Source organism: Macaca thibetana, chromosome 20 (genome assembly GCF_024542745.1).
Source record: "Macaca thibetana thibetana isolate TM-01 chromosome 20, ASM2454274v1, whole genome shotgun sequence".
Classification (NCBI taxonomy): Eukaryota; Metazoa; Chordata; class Mammalia; order Primates; family Cercopithecidae; genus Macaca; species Macaca thibetana.
The window spans coordinates 75,216,138-75,234,686 of record NC_065597.1 but is presented as its reverse complement, the minus strand read 5'-3'; the positions used below and the strand labels follow the sequence as shown (position 1 = coordinate 75,234,686).

General features: G+C 52.3%; 1 protein-coding gene across 2 annotated transcripts in view; it reads left to right on the top strand.

Annotated features, from left to right (window-relative positions):
- The window catches only part of RAB11FIP3 (RAB11 family interacting protein 3), a 103,001-nt gene that overhangs the window by 65,409 nt on the left and 19,043 nt on the right, over nucleotides 1-18,549 (top strand). The window contains exons 5-7 of one of the 2 annotated variants that reach the window (XM_050774676.1): nucleotides 5,895-6,044; nucleotides 8,171-8,305; nucleotides 13,244-13,279. In XM_050774676.1, coding sequence (XP_050630633.1) covers nucleotides 5,895-6,044; nucleotides 8,171-8,305; nucleotides 13,244-13,279 — 321 coding nt within the window. The remainder of the gene's footprint in view (nucleotides 1-5,894; nucleotides 6,045-8,170; nucleotides 8,306-13,243; nucleotides 13,280-18,549) is intronic. The other variant, XM_050774677.1, reaches the window with a different exon arrangement.

Here is an 18,549-nt window from a genome sequence, read left to right as displayed (position 1 = left end):
TTCCTGACTGAACCAGCATCTTGCATGTAGGGTTGATGTCTTATGTCTCCCCAAGATGTATAAACCAGGCTGTAGCGTGATCCTCTTGGACATGTGCTCTCAGGGCTTCCTAGGGCAGCATCACGGGCTGTTAGTCACTCTTATTTGGCTCAGAATAAACGTCTTCAAATATTTTACAGAGTTTAAGTCTTTTTGCCAACATAATATACCCACAAGTGCATGCCCATGTTGTAAGTGCAGAGCCAGCAGGTTTTTCAAACTGACCATTCCCACGGCCCTTTTCTCAGGTCCTCCCAGGCCCCTGACAGCAGCCATCTCTCCACCGGCCCCGCATCTTCCTTAAGTTCCCCACACGGCGAGGTCCTTCCTTTGCCTGGCTTCTTCCACTTGCTGTTGTGCTTGTGGATTTAGCCCTTTTTTTTTTTTTTTTTTTTTTGAGACGAAGTCTTGCTCTGTTGCCCAGGCTGGAGTGCAGTGGTGCGATCTCAGCTCACTGCAGCCTCTGCCTTCTGAGTTCCAGCGATTCTCCTGACTCAGCCTCCTGGGTAGCTGGGATTACAGGTGCACCCTACCAGGCCTGGCTAATTTTTATATTTTTTAGTAGAGACGGGGTTTCACCATGTTGGTCAGGCTGGTCTCAAACTCCTGACCTGGTGATCCGCCTGCCTCGGCCTCCCAAAATGTTGGGATTACAGGTGTGAGCCACTGCATCTGGCCATATTCAGCCCTATTTTTGTGCTTCACTGTAAATTGTTTACTTTTATTATTCTATTGCAAGAACATGCTGTGACTTTAAAATTTATTCTCCTGTTGACGGCAGTGGGTAGTTTACCATTTTTGGTTTTGAGGGTGAAGCTGCTGTAGGAGTTCCTTGTCTTTGGGAGCATGGTACGGCCCTGAGCAGGATGGTCATCGGGAGCACGTCCCTTCAGCCTTGGAAGTTCCTGCAGGGGCTGCAGGGTCACCTGCTTCCAGCATCTGTGGCCCCTGGGCTGCCTGACCTCAGCAGCACACGGCCGTGTCTGCTCTCCTGCTCGCCTTGTGGGAGGCGTGCAGAGACGGCATTTCACTTGCGCTTCCCGGGTGACTAACAAGGTGTGCACCTTTCATTAGGGTTGGGAGCTCTTCTGCCTGCTTGCTGATCACAGGAGGGGTCTGCAGACTTTTTCTCTAAAAGAGTTGCAGGCCACATGGCCCCCGTGGCAACTGCTCACCTCTGTTGTTGTGCTGCAGAAGCAGCCAAAGGCACGTGGGTCAGCGAGCACGGCTGTGTTCCCGTGAAACAATTTTCAGAAATGGGCCGTGGCAGGATTGGCAGAGTTGGCCTGCCCCGGTCTGTTGGGTCCTCAGTCTTTTTCTCACTGATTATAGGAGTCCTTTAGATATGAGTCCCATATGGGGTGTGTGTATCACAGATCCTTTGTTCTCTCTCTGGGTCTCCTTTTCACCTTTTGAGGGACAGATTTTTGTTTTTATTTTTGTTTTCCAATACAGAGTCTCGCTCTGTTGCCCAGGCTGGAGTGCAGTGGTGCCATCTTGGCCCACTGCAACCTCTGCCTCCCGGGCTCAAGTGATTCTCCTGCCTCAGCCTCCCAAGTAGCTGGGATTACAGGTGCCTGCCACGGCGCCCGGCTAATTTTTATAGTTTTGGTAGAGATGGGGTTTCAGCATCTTGGCCAGGCTGGTCTTGAACTCCTGACCTTGTGATCCACCCGCATTGGCCTCCCAAAGTGCTGGGATTATGGGCGTGAGCCACCGCCCTGGACCAGAACAGATGTTTTAAATTTTGCTATAGTTGAGTTAATCCATTTTTCTTTTATGTTTATTAGCACTTTTGTGTCCCACTCAGTAAATCTTTGCTTACTACACAGTCACTATGATGTTTACTTATGCTTTCCTTTAAAAATGTTATTGTTTTACCTTCATATTCATATCTGTGATCGCTATATAATTTTTTTGTTATGTTTTCTTTTGAGACAGTCTTGCTGTGTCGCCCAGGCTGCAGGGCAGTGACACAATCTTGGGTCACTGCAATCTCTGCCTCCCGGATTCAAGTGATTCTCTTGCCTTAGCCTCCTGATTATTGGGACTACTGGCGCCCGCCACCACGCCTGGCTAATTTTTTTGTATTTTTGGTAGAGACAGGGTTTCGCCATATTGGCCCGGCTGACTTCAAACTGCCAGCCTCAAGTGATCCGCCCTCCTTGACCTCCCAAAGTGCTGGGATTACAGGCATTTATTTTCTCACTAGTTTTTAAGCAGTATAACTCTTGGTGGGGCGTGGTGTCTCATTCCTATAATTCCAGCTCTTTGTAGGGCTGAGGCAGGTGGATCACAAGGTCAGGAGTTTGAGACCAGCCTGGCCAACGTGGTAAAACCCTGTCTCTACTAAAAATAACTAGCTGGGCATGGTGGCATGCGCCTATAATCCCAGCTACTCGGGAGGCTGAGGCAGGAGAGTCGCTTGAATCCAGAGAGGCAGAGTTTGCAGTGAGTCGAGACTGCACCACTGCATTTCAGCCTGGGCGACAGAGCGAGACTCTGTCTCAAAAATATATATATATATAACTCTTTTAGGGGACACATATTTTGAAAAGCTCATTTGTGACCGGATCTGATTGCTAGCTAGTGTTACCCATCTTCTGTGGACCTGGCATGGAAAGCGCGTTGGGCATCTGCGTGCAGACCGTCTAGTTTATACATCCTCTGCCGTGCAGCGTGGGCCTCTTGGTCCCCAGCATGACCTTGCATGTGGGCCTTCTCTGTTCCCGTCACGCATCAGGAAAAGCTGTGCTGAGGAGAGGAGGAGATGGGGTGGGGAGGGGTGCTGAGCCCCTCGTCATTGCTTCTGAGGGAGTAGCAGGTTTCACCACAGTGGCCCGGGGAGGGGGAAGGGCCTCCTGGCTGATGGACCAGTGTGTGTTTTCCTCTTGCTGATTCTCCTCCCCTCAGAGGGCAGTTTTCTGTCACAGTATCTGAGCCTGTTGGTAAAACAAGCACCCAATCATAAGAAACAGAAAATAGAGTCTTCCTGTAACGTAGCCTAATTTTAGATGGTGGCTGTGGAAGGGAGCCACGCCTGCCTGTCACTGTGTAGGAAGGGGACTGATGCAGACAGGCAGACCAAGTTGAAGACCCTATCAGGAGGCTATGAAGTGGCGCACGCCTCCCGGTTTTGGTTTCTTTTTCGTTTTTCTTTTCCTTTTTTTTTTTTTTGAGATGGAGTCTCGCTCTGTCACCCAGGCTGGAGTGCAGTGGTGCAATCTCAGCTCACTGCAAGCTCCACCTCGCGAGTTCACGCTATTCTCCTGCCTCAGCCTCCCTAGTAGCTGGGACTACAGGCGCCCACCACTGCGCCCGGCTAATTTTTTTTTGTATTTTTAGTAGAGACAGGGTTTCACCTTCTTTTTTTTTTTTTTTTTTTTTTTTTTGAGACGGAGTCTCACTCTGTCGCCCAGGCTGGAGTGCAGTGGCCGGATCTCAGCTCACTGCAAGCTCCGCCTCCCGGGTTCCCGCCATTCTCCTGCCTCAGCCTCCCGAGTAGCTGGGACTACAGGCGCCCGCCACCTCGCCCGGCTAGTTTTTTGTAGTTTTAGTAGAAACGGGGTTTCACCGTGTTAACCAGGATGGTCTCGATCTCCTGACCTCGTGATCCGCCCGTCTCGGCCTCCCAAAGTGCTGGGATTACAGGCTTGAGCCACTGCGCCCGGCCAGGGGTTTCACCTTCTTAGCCAGGATGACCTCAATCTCCTGACCTTGCGATCCTCCCGTCTCGGCCTCCCAAAGTGTTGGGATTACAGGCGTGAGCCACCACGCCTGGCCTCTTTTTTTTTTTTTTTTTTTTTTTTTTTGAGACCCTGTCTCGCTCTGTTGCCCAGGCTGGAGTGCAGTGGTGCGATCTTGGCTCACTGCAAGCTCCGCCTCCCGGGTTCAAGTGATTCTCCTGTCTCAGCTTCCTGGGTAGCTGGGACTACATGCGCCTGCCACTATGCCCGGCTAATTTTTTGTCTTTTTAGTAGAGATGGGGTTTCACCGTGTTAGCCAGAATGGTATAGATCTCCTGACCTCGTGATCCGCCCGCCTCGGCCTCCCAAAGTGCTGGGATTACAGGCGTGAGCCACCGTGCCCGGCCCTGGTTTGGTTTCTGTATCATTTTTACTGAAAGCCTGCGTATTTAAGGCCATGGGATTCATCGTGAGCTGTCCCAGGAGTGGTGCGTGGTGGGCATTTCTGTGGGTGTGAAACTGGAACTTCTCACGGCTGAGCACAGCAGGTCTGGACAGAGCAGAGTACATGGTCCTCCTGACTCTGCCCCCTTCTCCTGGGCACGAGGAGCCACCTCACTCTCCCAGGCCCCTTTCTTTCCTGGAAGGAAGCAGCACCTGGCCTGCACGGCAGGTTCTCCTGAGGACTTCTGGGGAAGGGTGGGAGTGGGGAGCGCTGGAGCACAGGAGCTGCTGGAGGCACAGCTGTTTCCCGTTGCCTCCAGCCACTGTGTTTTCCAGAACTTGGCTGTGGGGGAGTCACTCTCTTCAGAAGGAGAACGGGTACTTGGAAACCCCTTCCTTTTCCCCGTTGCGATTTGCTGTTAAGTTTTAGATTAAAGTAGAAGTTTGAATTCCATCGCCCAGTGGTTGCGTGAGGACAGCAGCTCCCTAGAGAAGAGGTGAAGGTGCTTGAACCCAGATGTTTGTCTGTGTGGACCTGCGCTGTCCCGTGTGGGGCTGCGGGACTCGTGATGTGGGAGGACACACTTGCTGCAGAGTGAGGAGAGTGAAGAGGCTGGAGTGTTTGAAACGACTGCATGTTGGGCTAAGTAAAATGTTTTATTAAAATATATTTGGGCCAGGCGCAGTGGCTCACACCTGTCATCCCAGCACTTCGGGAGGCCAAGGCGGGCAGATCACGAGGTGAGGAGATCGAGACCATCTTGACTAACACGGTGAAACCCTGTCTCTACTAAAAATACAAAAAATTATCCGTGTGTGGTGGCAGGCGCCTGTGGTCCCAGCTGCTTGGAGACTGAAGCAGGAGAATGGCATGAACCCTGGAGGCGGAGCTTGCAGTGAGCTGAGATCGCTCCATAGACTCCAGCCTGGGCGACACAGCAAGACTCCATCTCAAAAAAAGAAAAAGAAAAAAAAACTGTTTCTTTACTTGTTTTTTTTTTTTTTGAGACAGGGCCTTGCTCTGTCACCCAGGCTGGAGTGCAGTGGCATCATCACCGCTCACTGTAGCCTCGACCTCCCAGGCTCAAGCAACCTTCCCACTTCAGCCTCCCGAGTACCTGGGACTACAGGCGTGTGCTTCCATACCTGGCTGATTTAGAAATTTTTTTTTGCAGTTGAGGCCTCCCTCTGTTGCCCGGGCTGGTCTCAAACTCCTGAGCTCAAGCCATCTGCTCGCCTTGGCCTCCCAAAGTGTTGGGATTACAGGTGTGAGCCATCGCACCCAGCCCACCTTTTTTTTTTTTTTTTGAGACGAGTCTCACTCGTTGCCCAGTCTGGAATGCAGCAGCGCCATCTCGGCTCATTGCAAGCCCTGCCTCCTGGGTTCATGCCATTCTTCTGCCTCAGCCACTCGAGTAGCTGGGACTACAGGCGCCCGCTACCAAGCCCGGCTAATTTTTTATATTTTTATAGAGACAGCGTTTCACTGTGTTAGCCAGGATGGTCTCGATCTCCTGACCTCATGATCCACCTGCCTCGGCCTCCCAAAGTGCTGGGATTACAGGTGTGAGCCACCGCACCTGGCCTTTTGTTTTTTTTTAAACGTGACTCCCAGGACTCACGTGTGGCTTGTAGCACACCCTGTGGAAAGCACCTTCCACACCCTCAGCTTGGGGATGCCTATGGCCTTCAGTCAGAAGACATCATTTCTGTTTTACTTTGTAGGTCTCACCCCCATGGCCAGTCTGTCATCACGGTGATTGGGGGTGAGGAGCACTTTGAGGACTACGGTGAAGGCAGTGAGGCAGAGCTGTCCCCAGAGACCCTGTGCAACGGGCAGCTCGGCTGCAGCGACCCCGCTTTCCTCACGCCCAGGTAATGATACCTTGCACCAGCACACCCTCCTCCCTCTTCTTCCCGTGGTTGATTATAGGAAGTTTCCCTTTTTGGTTCGTACGTTGGTAAGAGAGAACTTGCTTTCCTTGATGTAATGTGATTAAGTAAACCATATTCAAAAATTTAAAATTTATACCTGGATTTAGGAAAGCTGGGTGAAGTCCCTCTTATCCAGCTACATCCCCAGATCACTGCATTTCTGAGGCTTCAGCAGAATCATGTGGCACAGAGCTGTGTTTGGACACTCGGCTTGCAGGCTCCTTAGCTGTGGGCCATGGATCACATGGTGGGCTGTGCAGGCTTTTGAGGGAGGCCTCAAGATCACAAGTGAGTCTTCAGATTCATTTCCTTGTAAATATCTGACATCCCAACTGGAAAGCTGTGACTAAATAAATAGAAGCATGACACGCAGTGGGTGAGATGCCTACTCACAAACGTCCAGAGTCCTCTTGGCTTGGATCCAAACATGGGGTCTGGGTACGCACGTCTGAGGGCTTAGGGCTCCCGCGTGGGAGTCAGTCCCTCGAGGACGCTCCTGAGTTCAGGGAGACCCTCGCCTGGCTGATGGGGTTTTACTTCAATCCCTTCTCCCCTTTGCTGCTAGGTTCTTGTTGTCCATCTTTGCCAGCATTCAAGGCCGAGTCTCTTTAGGCAGCCACGAGTCTTCCCTTGCCCGCCACCTGCCCGCTGTTACCGAGGCCCAGGGAACCTGGGTGGAGGGCGGTGCAGGAGGGGCCATCCCTTGAGCTGAGCAGCTCATCTGTCCATAGGGTCCCCCTCCTTTTGTTTCCCATGTGCCCTCCCTGAAGCCACCCATCAGCCCTGGGTGTGGGGACCCTGCACGGATGTCCCGTGTGCTGGTTGGTCCCGGCGAGCGTCCTGGGAGAGCTGTGCGTGAGTGAGGCGTCGCAGGCGTCCTCGGAGGCAGTGTGCTTGTCTTCGGCGCTGTCCTCTCCCAGCGGGTGGTGGTGTCAAGACAAGGGCCAGAGGACTGGGCGTTTCTAAACTTGTGTCTCTGGGCTTGGTAATCACCTCTTCCTACCTGTGTAGTTCCTCCCTGTCTCCTGTGCAGTGTTTCCATTGTTACCTGTTTCAAGTGTCATCTATGCTACATTGTATGTTTCACTTTTCACCTTTCTTTACTTGAGCTTCCACAGCCTGTGGGTCCCAGTGCCCAAGATGAGGCTGCCTTTGCTCCTCTGCCTTCGCGTCGCAGACACAGCACCCCCTGCCAGTGCCCCAGAAGCCCTTGGAGGTGAAGTCACAGGGAGGTTAGCTAGCACCACCACGGTACAGAACACTGAGTTTTAACGCAGGTCGGTTTTTTGGGTTTTTTTTTTTTTTGAGACAGGATCTCACTTTATTGCCCAGGCTGGAGTGGTGCCATCATGGCTCACTGCAGCCTCAACCTTCCTCAGCTTCCTGAATAGCTGGGACTACAGGTGTGAGCTACTACACCTGACTAATTTTTGTATTTTTTGTAGAAACAGGGTTTCACCATGTTGCCTAGGCTGGTCTCAAACACCTGAGCTCAAGCGATCCACCCACCTCAGCCCCCCCAAAGTGCTGGAATTACAAGCATGAGCCACCATGCCCGGCTTTAATGCACATCTTAAAAATCAGAAAACTATTGTAGATTTATCATTCATGCATAGTTTTTGCTAGAGGTGATTTTTGGAGTAATCATAAATATAGTACAGTAAGTAAAGTTTACCTGGAGATATGGTTTGCTATCACGTTGATGTGTTTTTGGCAAAAGAGAAAGCAGTGTGGTTTTTTTACCTTCTTTTTAAAGAAGGGCTTTTGCTTTGCAAGGAAGCTCTCAGGCTGCCCCTGCTTTCTTCTGGGCACCTGACCCAGAGGAGCAGGTGTGTGCGGGGCCCCCTGATGCTCGAGCTGGTGCCTGTCCGGGGCTCCTGGAGGCAGCTGAGGGGTGTGGGCTCACTGCGGTCTAAAGGCAAGAGCCAGAACATTGCACAGCTCATTCTCCACGTGCTTTTGTTCCACACCATGTCCCGTCCTGTCCCCCTCAGCCCCTTGTGCGGAGTCACAGATGACCCCACGGGTCCCCATCCTCTCCTGAACGGATGCTTCTGTCTCTCTAGCACTGACCCTCTTGCCGCAAAGCTGCACAGCATCCTCACTGATGAGGCGTTTGAGTTTTACTGTAGCCAGTGCCACAAACAAATCAACCGCCTTGAGGATCTTTCCGCCCGCCTGAGTGATCTTGAAATGAATAGGTAACTGACGAGCGCCTGGCCTTGCTGTCTGTTCCCAGGGTGTGGGGGACTCCCGATACCCACAGCCCCGTTGAGGGCCTGACCTGACTCCGGTGCTTCCTGAGGCCTGGCCTGGTTGCCGCGAGGCCAGCGGGACTCTCCCTGGGGCCCCGCCTCCTCCCCTGCACGCCGCGGGCCGCCGGGGCCCCGCCTCCTCCCCTGCACGCCGCGGGCCGCCGGCGCCCCGCCTCCTCCCCTGCATGCGCAGCTCAGGCCAGCGCTTGTGTTGGTGGAGAAAGTGATCAGTCTTTGCAAGCTGTGCTGTCTGTCCTGTGTGTGAAAGAGGATTCTTTCTGCATTTTACTAAAAGATTTCTTTCATTGAGCTCATGAGACAGAATTGGGAAAGTTAAAAGATTTGGTCTTTAAGAACAAATGTGTGTAAACAGCTTTCAGGATTGTTAGTTTCAGTGGAGTTTTGTGTACTCACAGTGAGCCTGTAAGGGAGCTGACTGTGTCTCGGCAGGGGAGCTTCTGTGGCTGGCCTCGTGTCTAACCCCCAGTTACAGAAGACAGTTTTGGGTGGTTTGCATTTATTGACGTGCCTATTAGGCATCTGTGTTGATTTCGCCTGCAGTAAAGCCCATGGGGAAGCCCCTGGGTGGACAGCCCTCGAGGAGGGTCTGGTGAAGAAATGGGCCCCTTTGGAGCTTTCCACAGCAGCCCTAGCCTAGCAGAAGAGGTGAGTGAGCATGCAGGCTCATGCTGGCAATCCGGGATGGCTTCCCGAAAAACGAGCCCTGGCCTGTTGGGAGGGTTTGTAAAGGTGGCGGAAAGGTGAGCTACCGTTATGGTTCTAGCATGTTTAGAGGTCTTTGTGAAACTGCTTACTGTCTTGGGCCTGCTTCTGTCCCTGCCCCCAGGGGGCTTCTGCCAAGGCCAACCCATCCTTGCTGGTGGGTGCTCACTGCTCACAGCCTTGTTGAGGCTTCTGTCCTGCCTCTAGTTCCATTTCCAGGGCACTTAACTCTTCTTAGGTTCCATGAAATGCTGTGAAACACAGGGCCTCCAGCCAGTGCCCATTCAGGTGGAGAGGATGCCGGTGAGGCCCGGCACTGATGGCCATTCTGGAGCATCAGGGGGTCTTGGCAGCACTGATGAGAAAGCAGAAGTGCTCTTTGAAGAGGGCCTTCCTGGGAGACTGGAGGCCATTCAGAATCCGGTGATTCCAAAGATCCGCTAGCCTCTGTTTGAGGGGAAATCGGTTTTCGCCTGCTGTATTTGTTCAGCTGAGGGTTCAGGGCTCCGTGACGATGGCTCATCCTGCCTGGGGAGGGGTGATTTGTTCTTCCCACGCAGAGACTTGCCCTCGCACCCACCGGTAAGTTGAGTGCAAGCATATCATCTCCATATGTGAAAGTAAAGCCTGAAGACTCAGGTCTCGTCTCATTCTCTGAAGATTTTTGACATAGAAGGGATTTTTTCCCACATTGAGAACTAGCTCCAAGATGGCCATGGTCACCCCTGCTGGGCTTTGTGGGTTAGAGAAGGGACTAGGATGTAGCTAAGTACAACCAGCAAGTCCTGTGGAGCCTCACGTCCAGGTTCTGCCACCCCTTTTCCTAAGACTCTACGAAGCGGGCCAGGCGCAGTGACTCACGTCTGTAATCCTAGCATTTTGGGAGGCTGAGGCAGGCAGATCATTTGAGGCCAGGAGTTTGAGACCAGCCTGGCCAACATGGTGAAACCCTGTCTCTACTAAAAATATAAAAATTAGCCAGGAGTGGTGGTGCACGCCTGTAGTTCCAGCTACTTGGGAGGCTGAGATGGGAGGTTCACTTGAACCCAGGAAGTTGAGGCTGCAGTGAGCCAAAATTGTGCCACTGCACTCCAACCTGGGCGACAGAGCCAGACTCTGACTCCAAAAAAAAAGACTCTGCCAAGTGGTTAATATGCTATTCAGTTCAACACAATCAGGGCACACAGCTGCCAGTGAGAACATTCTCCCCAGAACCCTCAGTGGAGGAGATCTGAATCTTGCCTTTTAGTTTCCATGGACTTGCCCAAAAGTAAGCTTATTTGGTCATGCTTTGTGGGTGACAAGAGGTGATTAGTCCAGACCACCTCTGGAAGCTTTGATATCGGATATGATGTCCAGTCTCAGAACAGGCCAACAGCTATTGCATTTTCCAGGTATCCTGGAGCCTCTAAATACATTTCATTTTGTAGAAACTAAGAAGTGTGCTTTACATGGAGGTATATTTTCTTTTTTCTTTTTTTTGAGACAGAGTCTCGCTTTGTTGCCCAGGCTGGAGTGCAGTGGTGCGATCTCTGCTCACTGTAACCTCTGTCTCCCGGATTCAGGCGATTCTCCTGTCTCAGCCTCCCAAGTAGCTGGGACTACAGGTGCCTGCCACTGCACCCGGCTAATTTTTGTATTTTTAGTGGAGACAGGGTTTCACTGTGTCTCAATCTCCGGACCTCGTGATCCTCCCGCTTCAACCTCCCAGAGTGCTGGGATTACAGGCTGAGCCACTGCGCCTGGCCTGCCTGGAGGTATATTTTCAAATTACAAACGCTGTTGCTGGTCTGCCAGTCCAGGCCCTGAGAGGTAAACTGAACGTTCAGTAGGTAAACTGAACGATGAGTCTGTCCTGTCTTACTAGTTCTAGGGAGTCTCAACAATAATAGGATAAAATTAGATTTGTATTCAGCCTGGGTGCGGTGGCTCATGCCTGTAATCCTAGCACTTTGGGAGACCGAGGTGGCGGATCACGAGGTCAGGAGATCGAGACTATCCTGACTAACACGGTGAAACCCAGTCTCTACTAAAAATACAAAAAATAAGCCAGGCGTGGTGGCGGGCGCCTGTAGTCCCAGCTACTTGGGAAGCTGAGGCAGGAGAATGGCGTGAACCCGGGAGGCGGAGCTTGCGGTGAGCCGAGATTGCACCACCGCACTCCAGCCTGGGCGACAGAGTGAGACTCCGTCTAAAAAAAAATAGACCTGTATTAAAATACACATTATTAGTCTCCAATCAGGAAAGGAGAGCCACACAGTAATTTGAACAAGGAAAGTTTAATACAAAGAATGGACTGGGTGTGGGCTGAAATCCCAGTGCTTTGGGAGGCTGAGGCAGGAGGATCCCATGAGCTTGGGAGGTTGAGGCTGCAGTGAACTGTGGTTGCACCACTGCACTTCAGCCTGAGCGATAGAGTCAGACCCTGCCTATAAAAAAAGGTAATACAAACAAACAAAAAATTTTTAAAATCATTAGGGAAAGAAAAATAATGACTGCCACAGGCTATGGGAGTAATGAGGCACTGGTTGGGATGAGTAAAAAGAACTCTGCAGAGCATAGGGATAGCAGCCACAGGAGCAGCCGCCACCCAGGGCCCGGGCAGAGCCCCCTAGCTGCAGCCACTGCTACCCAAGGCTGAGGTCTGCAGCAGCTGCAAACCGGGTGGTGGGGACACCACCGTGCTGTCAGGGCTTGTGGGGAACCTGCCTCCTGGCTGCCAGGAAAGCTATTCTGTTGCAGGATGCGTGGCAGAGTCACCCCCTAGAGAACAGCTACCCGAGTGGGGTCGGGGAAGCCCCTGGTTCTGGCTACAGTGGGCAGGATGCTCCCTAGAGTGGGGGCTAGGGAGGCTGCGTGTGTTAGAGGGCCCTGCAGACAGTGGTCAGAACCAGGAGGCAAACCTCTTCCTGCTGTGTTTGCTCCACGGCTCCCTCTGCTGATGACACGCAGCATCATGGAGGAGGAGCCTGCTAAGGGCCCAGCGCTGTTTCTGCAGGGCCAGTAAAAAGGATGGACTTGGAGCTGAGGGGCTCTACATTAATACCTGGCACAGCAGCTGATTCTCCTCCAGCAGATTTTTTTTTTTTTTTTTTTTTTTTTTTTTTGAGACAGAGTTTTGCTCTTTGTTGCCCAGGCTGGACAGTGGCGTGATCTTGGCTCACTGCAACCTCCATCTCCCGGGTTGAAGCGATTCTCCTGTCCCAGCTTCCCGAGTAGCTGAGATTACAGGCACGTGCCATCACACCCGATTATTTTTGTATTTTTAGTGGAGACAGGGCTTTTCCACGTTGCTAGGCTGGTCTTGAACTCCCGACCTCTGGTGATCCGCCCGCCTTGGCCTCCCAGAGTGCTCGGATTATAGGCATGAGCCACCATGCCCAGCCCCTCCAGCAGATTTTTCTGCCTGACCCTGGAAAGAAAATCATGGGTGTTTTTGAGACAGGTAGGCTGAAGAGAGATGTGGCTTTGTGAGTTCCAGGATCTTGATGGTTTCCAGGCCCTGGGGGTGAGGGTGTCTTCTTGCAGGCTGAGGCTAATAGTTTAGCAGCTATACTGTAAAATACAACTTTGGACCTCAGAAATGAGAGAGAAGGTAAGTTTGGCTCATGTGCCACTGCAGATGGTTAAATCAAACAGTTGATGTATAATTGGCTACATTTACTGCCCTGAAATGGCAACGGGAAAGGTGTCCAAACTGATGCCTAGGCAGGCGTTCTGAGCATGATGCATCAGTGCCTAAGTCGAAGTCAGCGGCAAACTCTCCTGTCATAGCGGGATCTGGGGTCACTTTTCACTTGGGGGTCTCCGAAGGCCAAGCGTTTGGGGGTAATTTGGCTTCAGAAGCATTGGGACAGTGCAGCCAGCTGATGGGACCAGGTGTGGCGCTGGCCCCTCAGTCGCAGTCTGGGGTGGCTGCATCTGGAAGCCTCTTCGGGGGCTGGAGTAACGAGACGTATGCGGCCTCATCCCAGCACCCCCGTGTCCTTGCTGTTTTGCTGAGTGAGCGTTTGTGCATGGGCTTGCCTGGGGGGCCCTGCATGCCGGGAGCACTGCTGAAAGGCCACCCACCCCGTATCTCCACAGCCTGAGTTTCCTGCTTCCTCCTGCTCCTCTCTGTCTGTTCTAACAATTTTCCTGTTTATTTTGTTTTCTGCACAGTCCAACAAAGCGGCTCTCCAGCAAGAAGGTGGCAAGGTAGGTGGGTCTCTGGTTCCTGCTGAAAAACGTTCTGAAGTGGATAATTAATCATAGTTTTTAAAAAAAGTTTTAGAAAATGTTCTTTTCCGAGGTATTTTTTAAACTCCTGCAAGTTATTTTACATGGTTTGGGGCTGAAGGTATCCTGAGGGCGTGTTGGGAAAGGGGTTTCCAGGGCTGTGAATTTGTGACCGGATTTGTGACCAGGAGGTAGGTGTCAGAGCTTTTGGTGCTGGGCCTGTTGAGTGTTCACTAAGGTCTGGAAGGAGCCACCATCCCCACGTCTGCTCTGCGTTAGTTCTGAGGTACCGAGACCCGGTGAGGAGCCTGACTTCTCAGAGCCGGGTCTGGGCAGCTCCCCAAGGTGAGTTGAAGGTGAGGGGTGGGTCTGACTCCAATTCCTAAAGACCATTTCTTCATTTTTCAGCTTTGCATAGATCTGTTGGCTTCCTGTTGTGAAAGATGGCAACATACACTTTTATCTTCCTCCCCTGCCAGTTCTTACCGAAATAAGCATGCAGGGTTAAGGCCTTTCTCAGGGAGCCACGCAGTGTGGCTGCTGGGTGGCCTCTGTTGCCATCAGAGACTGGCTTCGCGTCTTTATCTGCTTGGCCTTCCCTGTCCCCATCCTGCTTCGTGGCCCAGCCTCTGGCAGGGCCGGGAGACGCCTCTCCGGCTTCCTCTGGAACATCCCCCCCCGGAGCCTCCCCTCTGCCCCGTTGTGCTGGGCATTCTCCAGGCCTCGTGGCTGTGGTCCTGGACAGGTCTCCCCACACCAGTGAGTTCCTTTGTTTCAGGGGTTGGATCCTCTAGCTCCCTGGCTCTGTCTTCCTTCTTGTTTGTTTTCTCCATTTTTTGTCCAGCACATCTTCCTGTAGCTTCTTGAGAAAAGGGGTGCTCAGGAGATAGACTTGAGCCTCGGTTGGTTTGGACTGTGAGAGTGTGGATAGTTTTCCTGTAAGATGTTTGACGGCATTGCTTATGTTCTAGAGCTAGACTTGCTACCCTGAGGTTTAACCTTTCTGACTCGGTTTCTTTGTGACCAGCCTGGGCAACATAGTGAAACCCTGTCTCTACAAAAAAAATAAATAAATAAAAATAGGCAAGGTCTTGCTACGTTGCCCAGGCTGTCGTGCAGTGGCTGTTCACAGGTGCAGGCATAGGTCTGACAGCCCCAGACTCCCTGGGCTCAAGTGATCTTCCCAGCTTGGCCTCCCAAAATTCTGGGATTGCAGGTGTAAGCCACCACACCGGGCCAGGGACAGAAACCTTTTGTTTTCCGTTTTCTTTTATTTTGAGACATGGTCTTGCTCTGTCACCTGGGCTGCAGTACTGTGGCACAATCACAGCTCGCTGCAGCCTGTACCTCTCAGGCTCACTCCATCCTCTCACCTCCTCCCCCTGAGTTCCTGGGACTACAGGTGTGCATTGCCATGCCCAGCTAGTCTTTTAATTTTTTTTTTTTTTTTTTTTGAGACGGAGTCTCGCTCTGTCACCCAGGCTGGAGTGCAGTGGCCAGATCTCAGCTCACTGCAAGCTCCGCCTCCCGGGTTTACACCATTCTCCTGCCTCAGCCTCCCGAGTAGCTGGGACTACAGGCGCCCGCCACCTCGCCTGGCTAGTTTTTTGTATTTTTTAGTAGAGACAGGGTTTCACCGTGTTAGCCAGGATGGTCTTGATCTCCTGACCTCATGATCCGCCCGTCTCGGCCTCCCAAAGTGCTGGGATTACAGGCTTGAGTTACTGCACCCGACCGTCTTTTAATTTTTAATAGAGATGGAGTTTCAGTATGTTGCCCAGCCTGGTCTTGAACTCCTGGGCTTAAGGGAGACTCCCACCTTGGCCTACCGAAGTACTGGGATCACAGACCTGAGTCGTCACACCTGGCCATGGATGGAAACTTTTTTCTTTTTGTTTCTCTTCTCTTTTCTTGGCTTTCTTTTCTTTTTTTTTTTTTTTTTTTTTTGAGACGGAGTCTCGCTCTGTCACCCAGGCTGGAGTGCAGTGGCCGGATCTCAGCTCACTGCAAGCTCCGCCTCCCGGGTTCACGCCATTCTCCTGCCTCAGCCTCCCGAGCAGCTGGGACTACAGGCGCCCGCCACCGCACCCGGCTAGGTTTTTTTTTTTTTTTTTTGTATTTTTTAGTAGAGACGGGGTTTCACCTTGTTAGCCAGGATGGTCTCAATCTCCTGACCTCGTGATCCGCCCACCTCGGCCTCCCAAAGTGCTGGGATTACAGGCTTGAGCCACCGCGCCCGGCCGGCTTTCTTTTCTTTTTGAGACAGTCTTGCTCTGCCTTGCTCTGTGCAGTGAAGTGATCACAGCTCACAACAGTCTTCACTTCCCAGACCTCCCAAGCTCAAGCGATCCTCCCTCCTCAGCCTCCCGAGCAGCTGAGACCACAGGTGCATGCCACCATGCCCAGATAATTTTTAAATTTTTTGTAGAGACAGGCCCCGACTGGTCTTGAACTCCTGGGCTCTAGCAGTCCTCCCACCTCGGTCTTCCAGAATGTTGGGATTACAGGGATGAGCCACCGTGTCCCACTTGTTTTCCATCATTTTAGGGGCGAGGGGCTAGAGGAAGCAGAGGTGAATGTCATCATGCATTTTTTTCTGTCTTCTTGCTCACCCCTTTCAGAAAAGCATTGAGCTGGCCAGGCGCGGTAGCTCACATCTGTAATCCCAGCACTTTGGGAGGCCGAGGCGGGTGGATCACCTGAGGTTGGGAGTTCAAGACCAGCCTGGCCAACATGGAGAAACCCCATCTCTACTAAAAATACAGGATTAGCCAGGTGTGGTGGCATGTGCCTGTAATCCCAGCTACTCTGGGCTGAGGCAGGAGAATCGCCTGAACCCTGGAGGCAGAGGTTGCAGTGAGCCAAGATCGTGTCACTGCACTCCAGCCTGGGCAACAAGAGCGAAACTGTGTCTCAAAAAAAAAAAAGAAAGAAAGAAAAGCATTGAGCTCTTAGGAATGTGAAGAGAATCCCCAGCCAGCTACACTTCTGTTAACCAGTTCAGCATCACCTTCCTCCCCACTTCATCGTCTTTTACTCCAGACAGGCTGCAGCTGGTGACATGAAAGGCCAGTCAAGGCCAGCTGAGGCATCTCCTTGAGGCTTCCTGTGCCTAGGATGGGGCGCAGCCTGCAGCTGGCTGTCACAGCCTCGTGTCAGAAACACCCTTTGAAATTTAATGTTTCCTTCATGGGTACCCTTTGGTATAAAAAAAGCCCAATCTGGTCCAGGCACAGTGGCTGACGCCTGTAATCCCAGCACATTGGGAAGCCGAGGTGGGCGGATCATGAGGTCATGGGCCCGTCAAGAGCAGCCTGACCAACATGGTGAAACCCCATCTGTACTAAAAATACAAAAATTAGTCAGGCGTGGTGGTGCGCACATGTAATCCCAGCTACTCAGGAGCCTGAGGCAGGTGAACTGCTTGAACCCAGGAGGCAGAGCTTGGAGTGAGCCAAGATTGCACCATTGCACTCCAGCCTGGGCAACACAGTGAGACTCCATCTCAAAAAAAAAAAAACCCGATCTGCAGTTATCTGAGTTATCTGTCGTTAGAGTTTACAAAACAGAGGCGGCCGGGCGCGGTGGCTCAAGCCTGTAATCCTAGCACTTTGGGAGGCCGAGACGGGCGGATCACGAGGTCAGGAGATCGAGACCATCCTGGCTAACACGGTGAAACCCCGTCTCTATTAAAAAAATACAAAAAACTAGCCTGGCGAGGTGGCGGGCGCCTGTAGTCCCAGCTACTCAAGAGGCTGAGGCATGAGAATGGCGTAAACCCGGGAGGCGGAGCTTGCAGTGAGCTGAGATCCGGCCACAGCACTCCAGCCTGGGTGACAGAGCCAGACTCCCTCTCAAAAAAAAAAAAAAAAAAAAAAAAAAAAAAAAAAAAAAAACAGAGGCATGGGCCGGGCGCGGTGGCTCAAGCCTGTAATCCCAGCACTTTGGGAGGCCGAGACGGGCGGATCACGAGGTCAGGAGATCGAGACCATCCTGGTTAACCCGGTGAAACCCCGTCTCTACTAAAAAATACAAAAAACTAGCCGGGCGAGGTGGCGGGCGTCTGTAGTCCCAGCTACTCGGGAGGCTGAGGCAGGAGAATGGCGTGAACCCGGGAGGCGGAGCTTGCAGTGAGCTGAGATCCGGCCACTGCCCTCCAGCCTGGGTGACACAGCGAGACTCCGTCTCAAAAAAAAAAAAAAAAAAAAAAAAAAACAGAGCCATGTTCTGCAATATATCTATCCACATGTAAATATATATACGCAACATTTAATCTGCTGTTTTGCCCCAAATATGCCACAAGAGGCTAAGGAAACGCAAAATAACTGTCGTGATTCGCTTCTCACAGTTCTCAGCCCTTCGCGCTGCACTGTTGCTGAGATGGTGGGTTTTGCCGGCAGCCATTGTAGCCCCTGGGCTTGGCTGCCTTGTCACCTCCCTCAGCCTTGTTCCGTCCTTGTCCATAAGATGGAAGTGATTTTCTCCAGTCAGCTGTGCGTGTGCAGGGACAGGGGCTCCAGGCAGAGCCGAGTCCATCAGGACAGGAAGAAGTGCTCACAGCAGGCAGGCTCCTAGGGCCCTGGGTGGGAGGCCTCAGGGATCCCTGTACCTCCTTGCTCACCAGCCAGGCTTGACCTACTGCCCTTCGGGGCAGATCAGGCTTTTTCCACAGCTCCCTCTCTGAGGGGAGGGTTCTCCCAAGTGAGGGTGTGGTGTAGCTGGAGAATCCCTCTTTCTGGGGGATTTAAATAAGCAGCCCGGCCGGACACGGTGGTTCACGCCTGTAACCCCAACACTTTGGGAGGCCGAGGTGTGCAGATCATGAGGTCAGGAGTTTGAGACCAGCCCGGCCAACATAGTGAAACCCCATCTCTACTAAAAAATAAAAAAATTAGAAAGTTAGCTGGGTGTGGTGGCGGGTGCCCGTAATCCCAGCTACCTGGGAGACTGAGGCAGGAGAATCGCTTGAACCCGGGAGGCAGAGGTGGCAGTAAGCTGAGATAGCACCGCTGCACTCCAGCCCAGGCGACAGTGCAAGACTCTGTCTCAAAAAAAAAAAAAATTTAAATAAATAAACAAGCAGCCCCACACGCCATGCTGAGGACCCTCTACCTCACACGGGTGGCTGTGTGTGGTGGCTGCACGCTGGGTGCCTGGGGATGGCCGTGCCTCCTGTCCCCAAGTCAGCCCCAGAAGTGCCTAAGCCTCTAGGACAGCTCAGAAGTACTGACAGGCCCCAGGCCATGGCC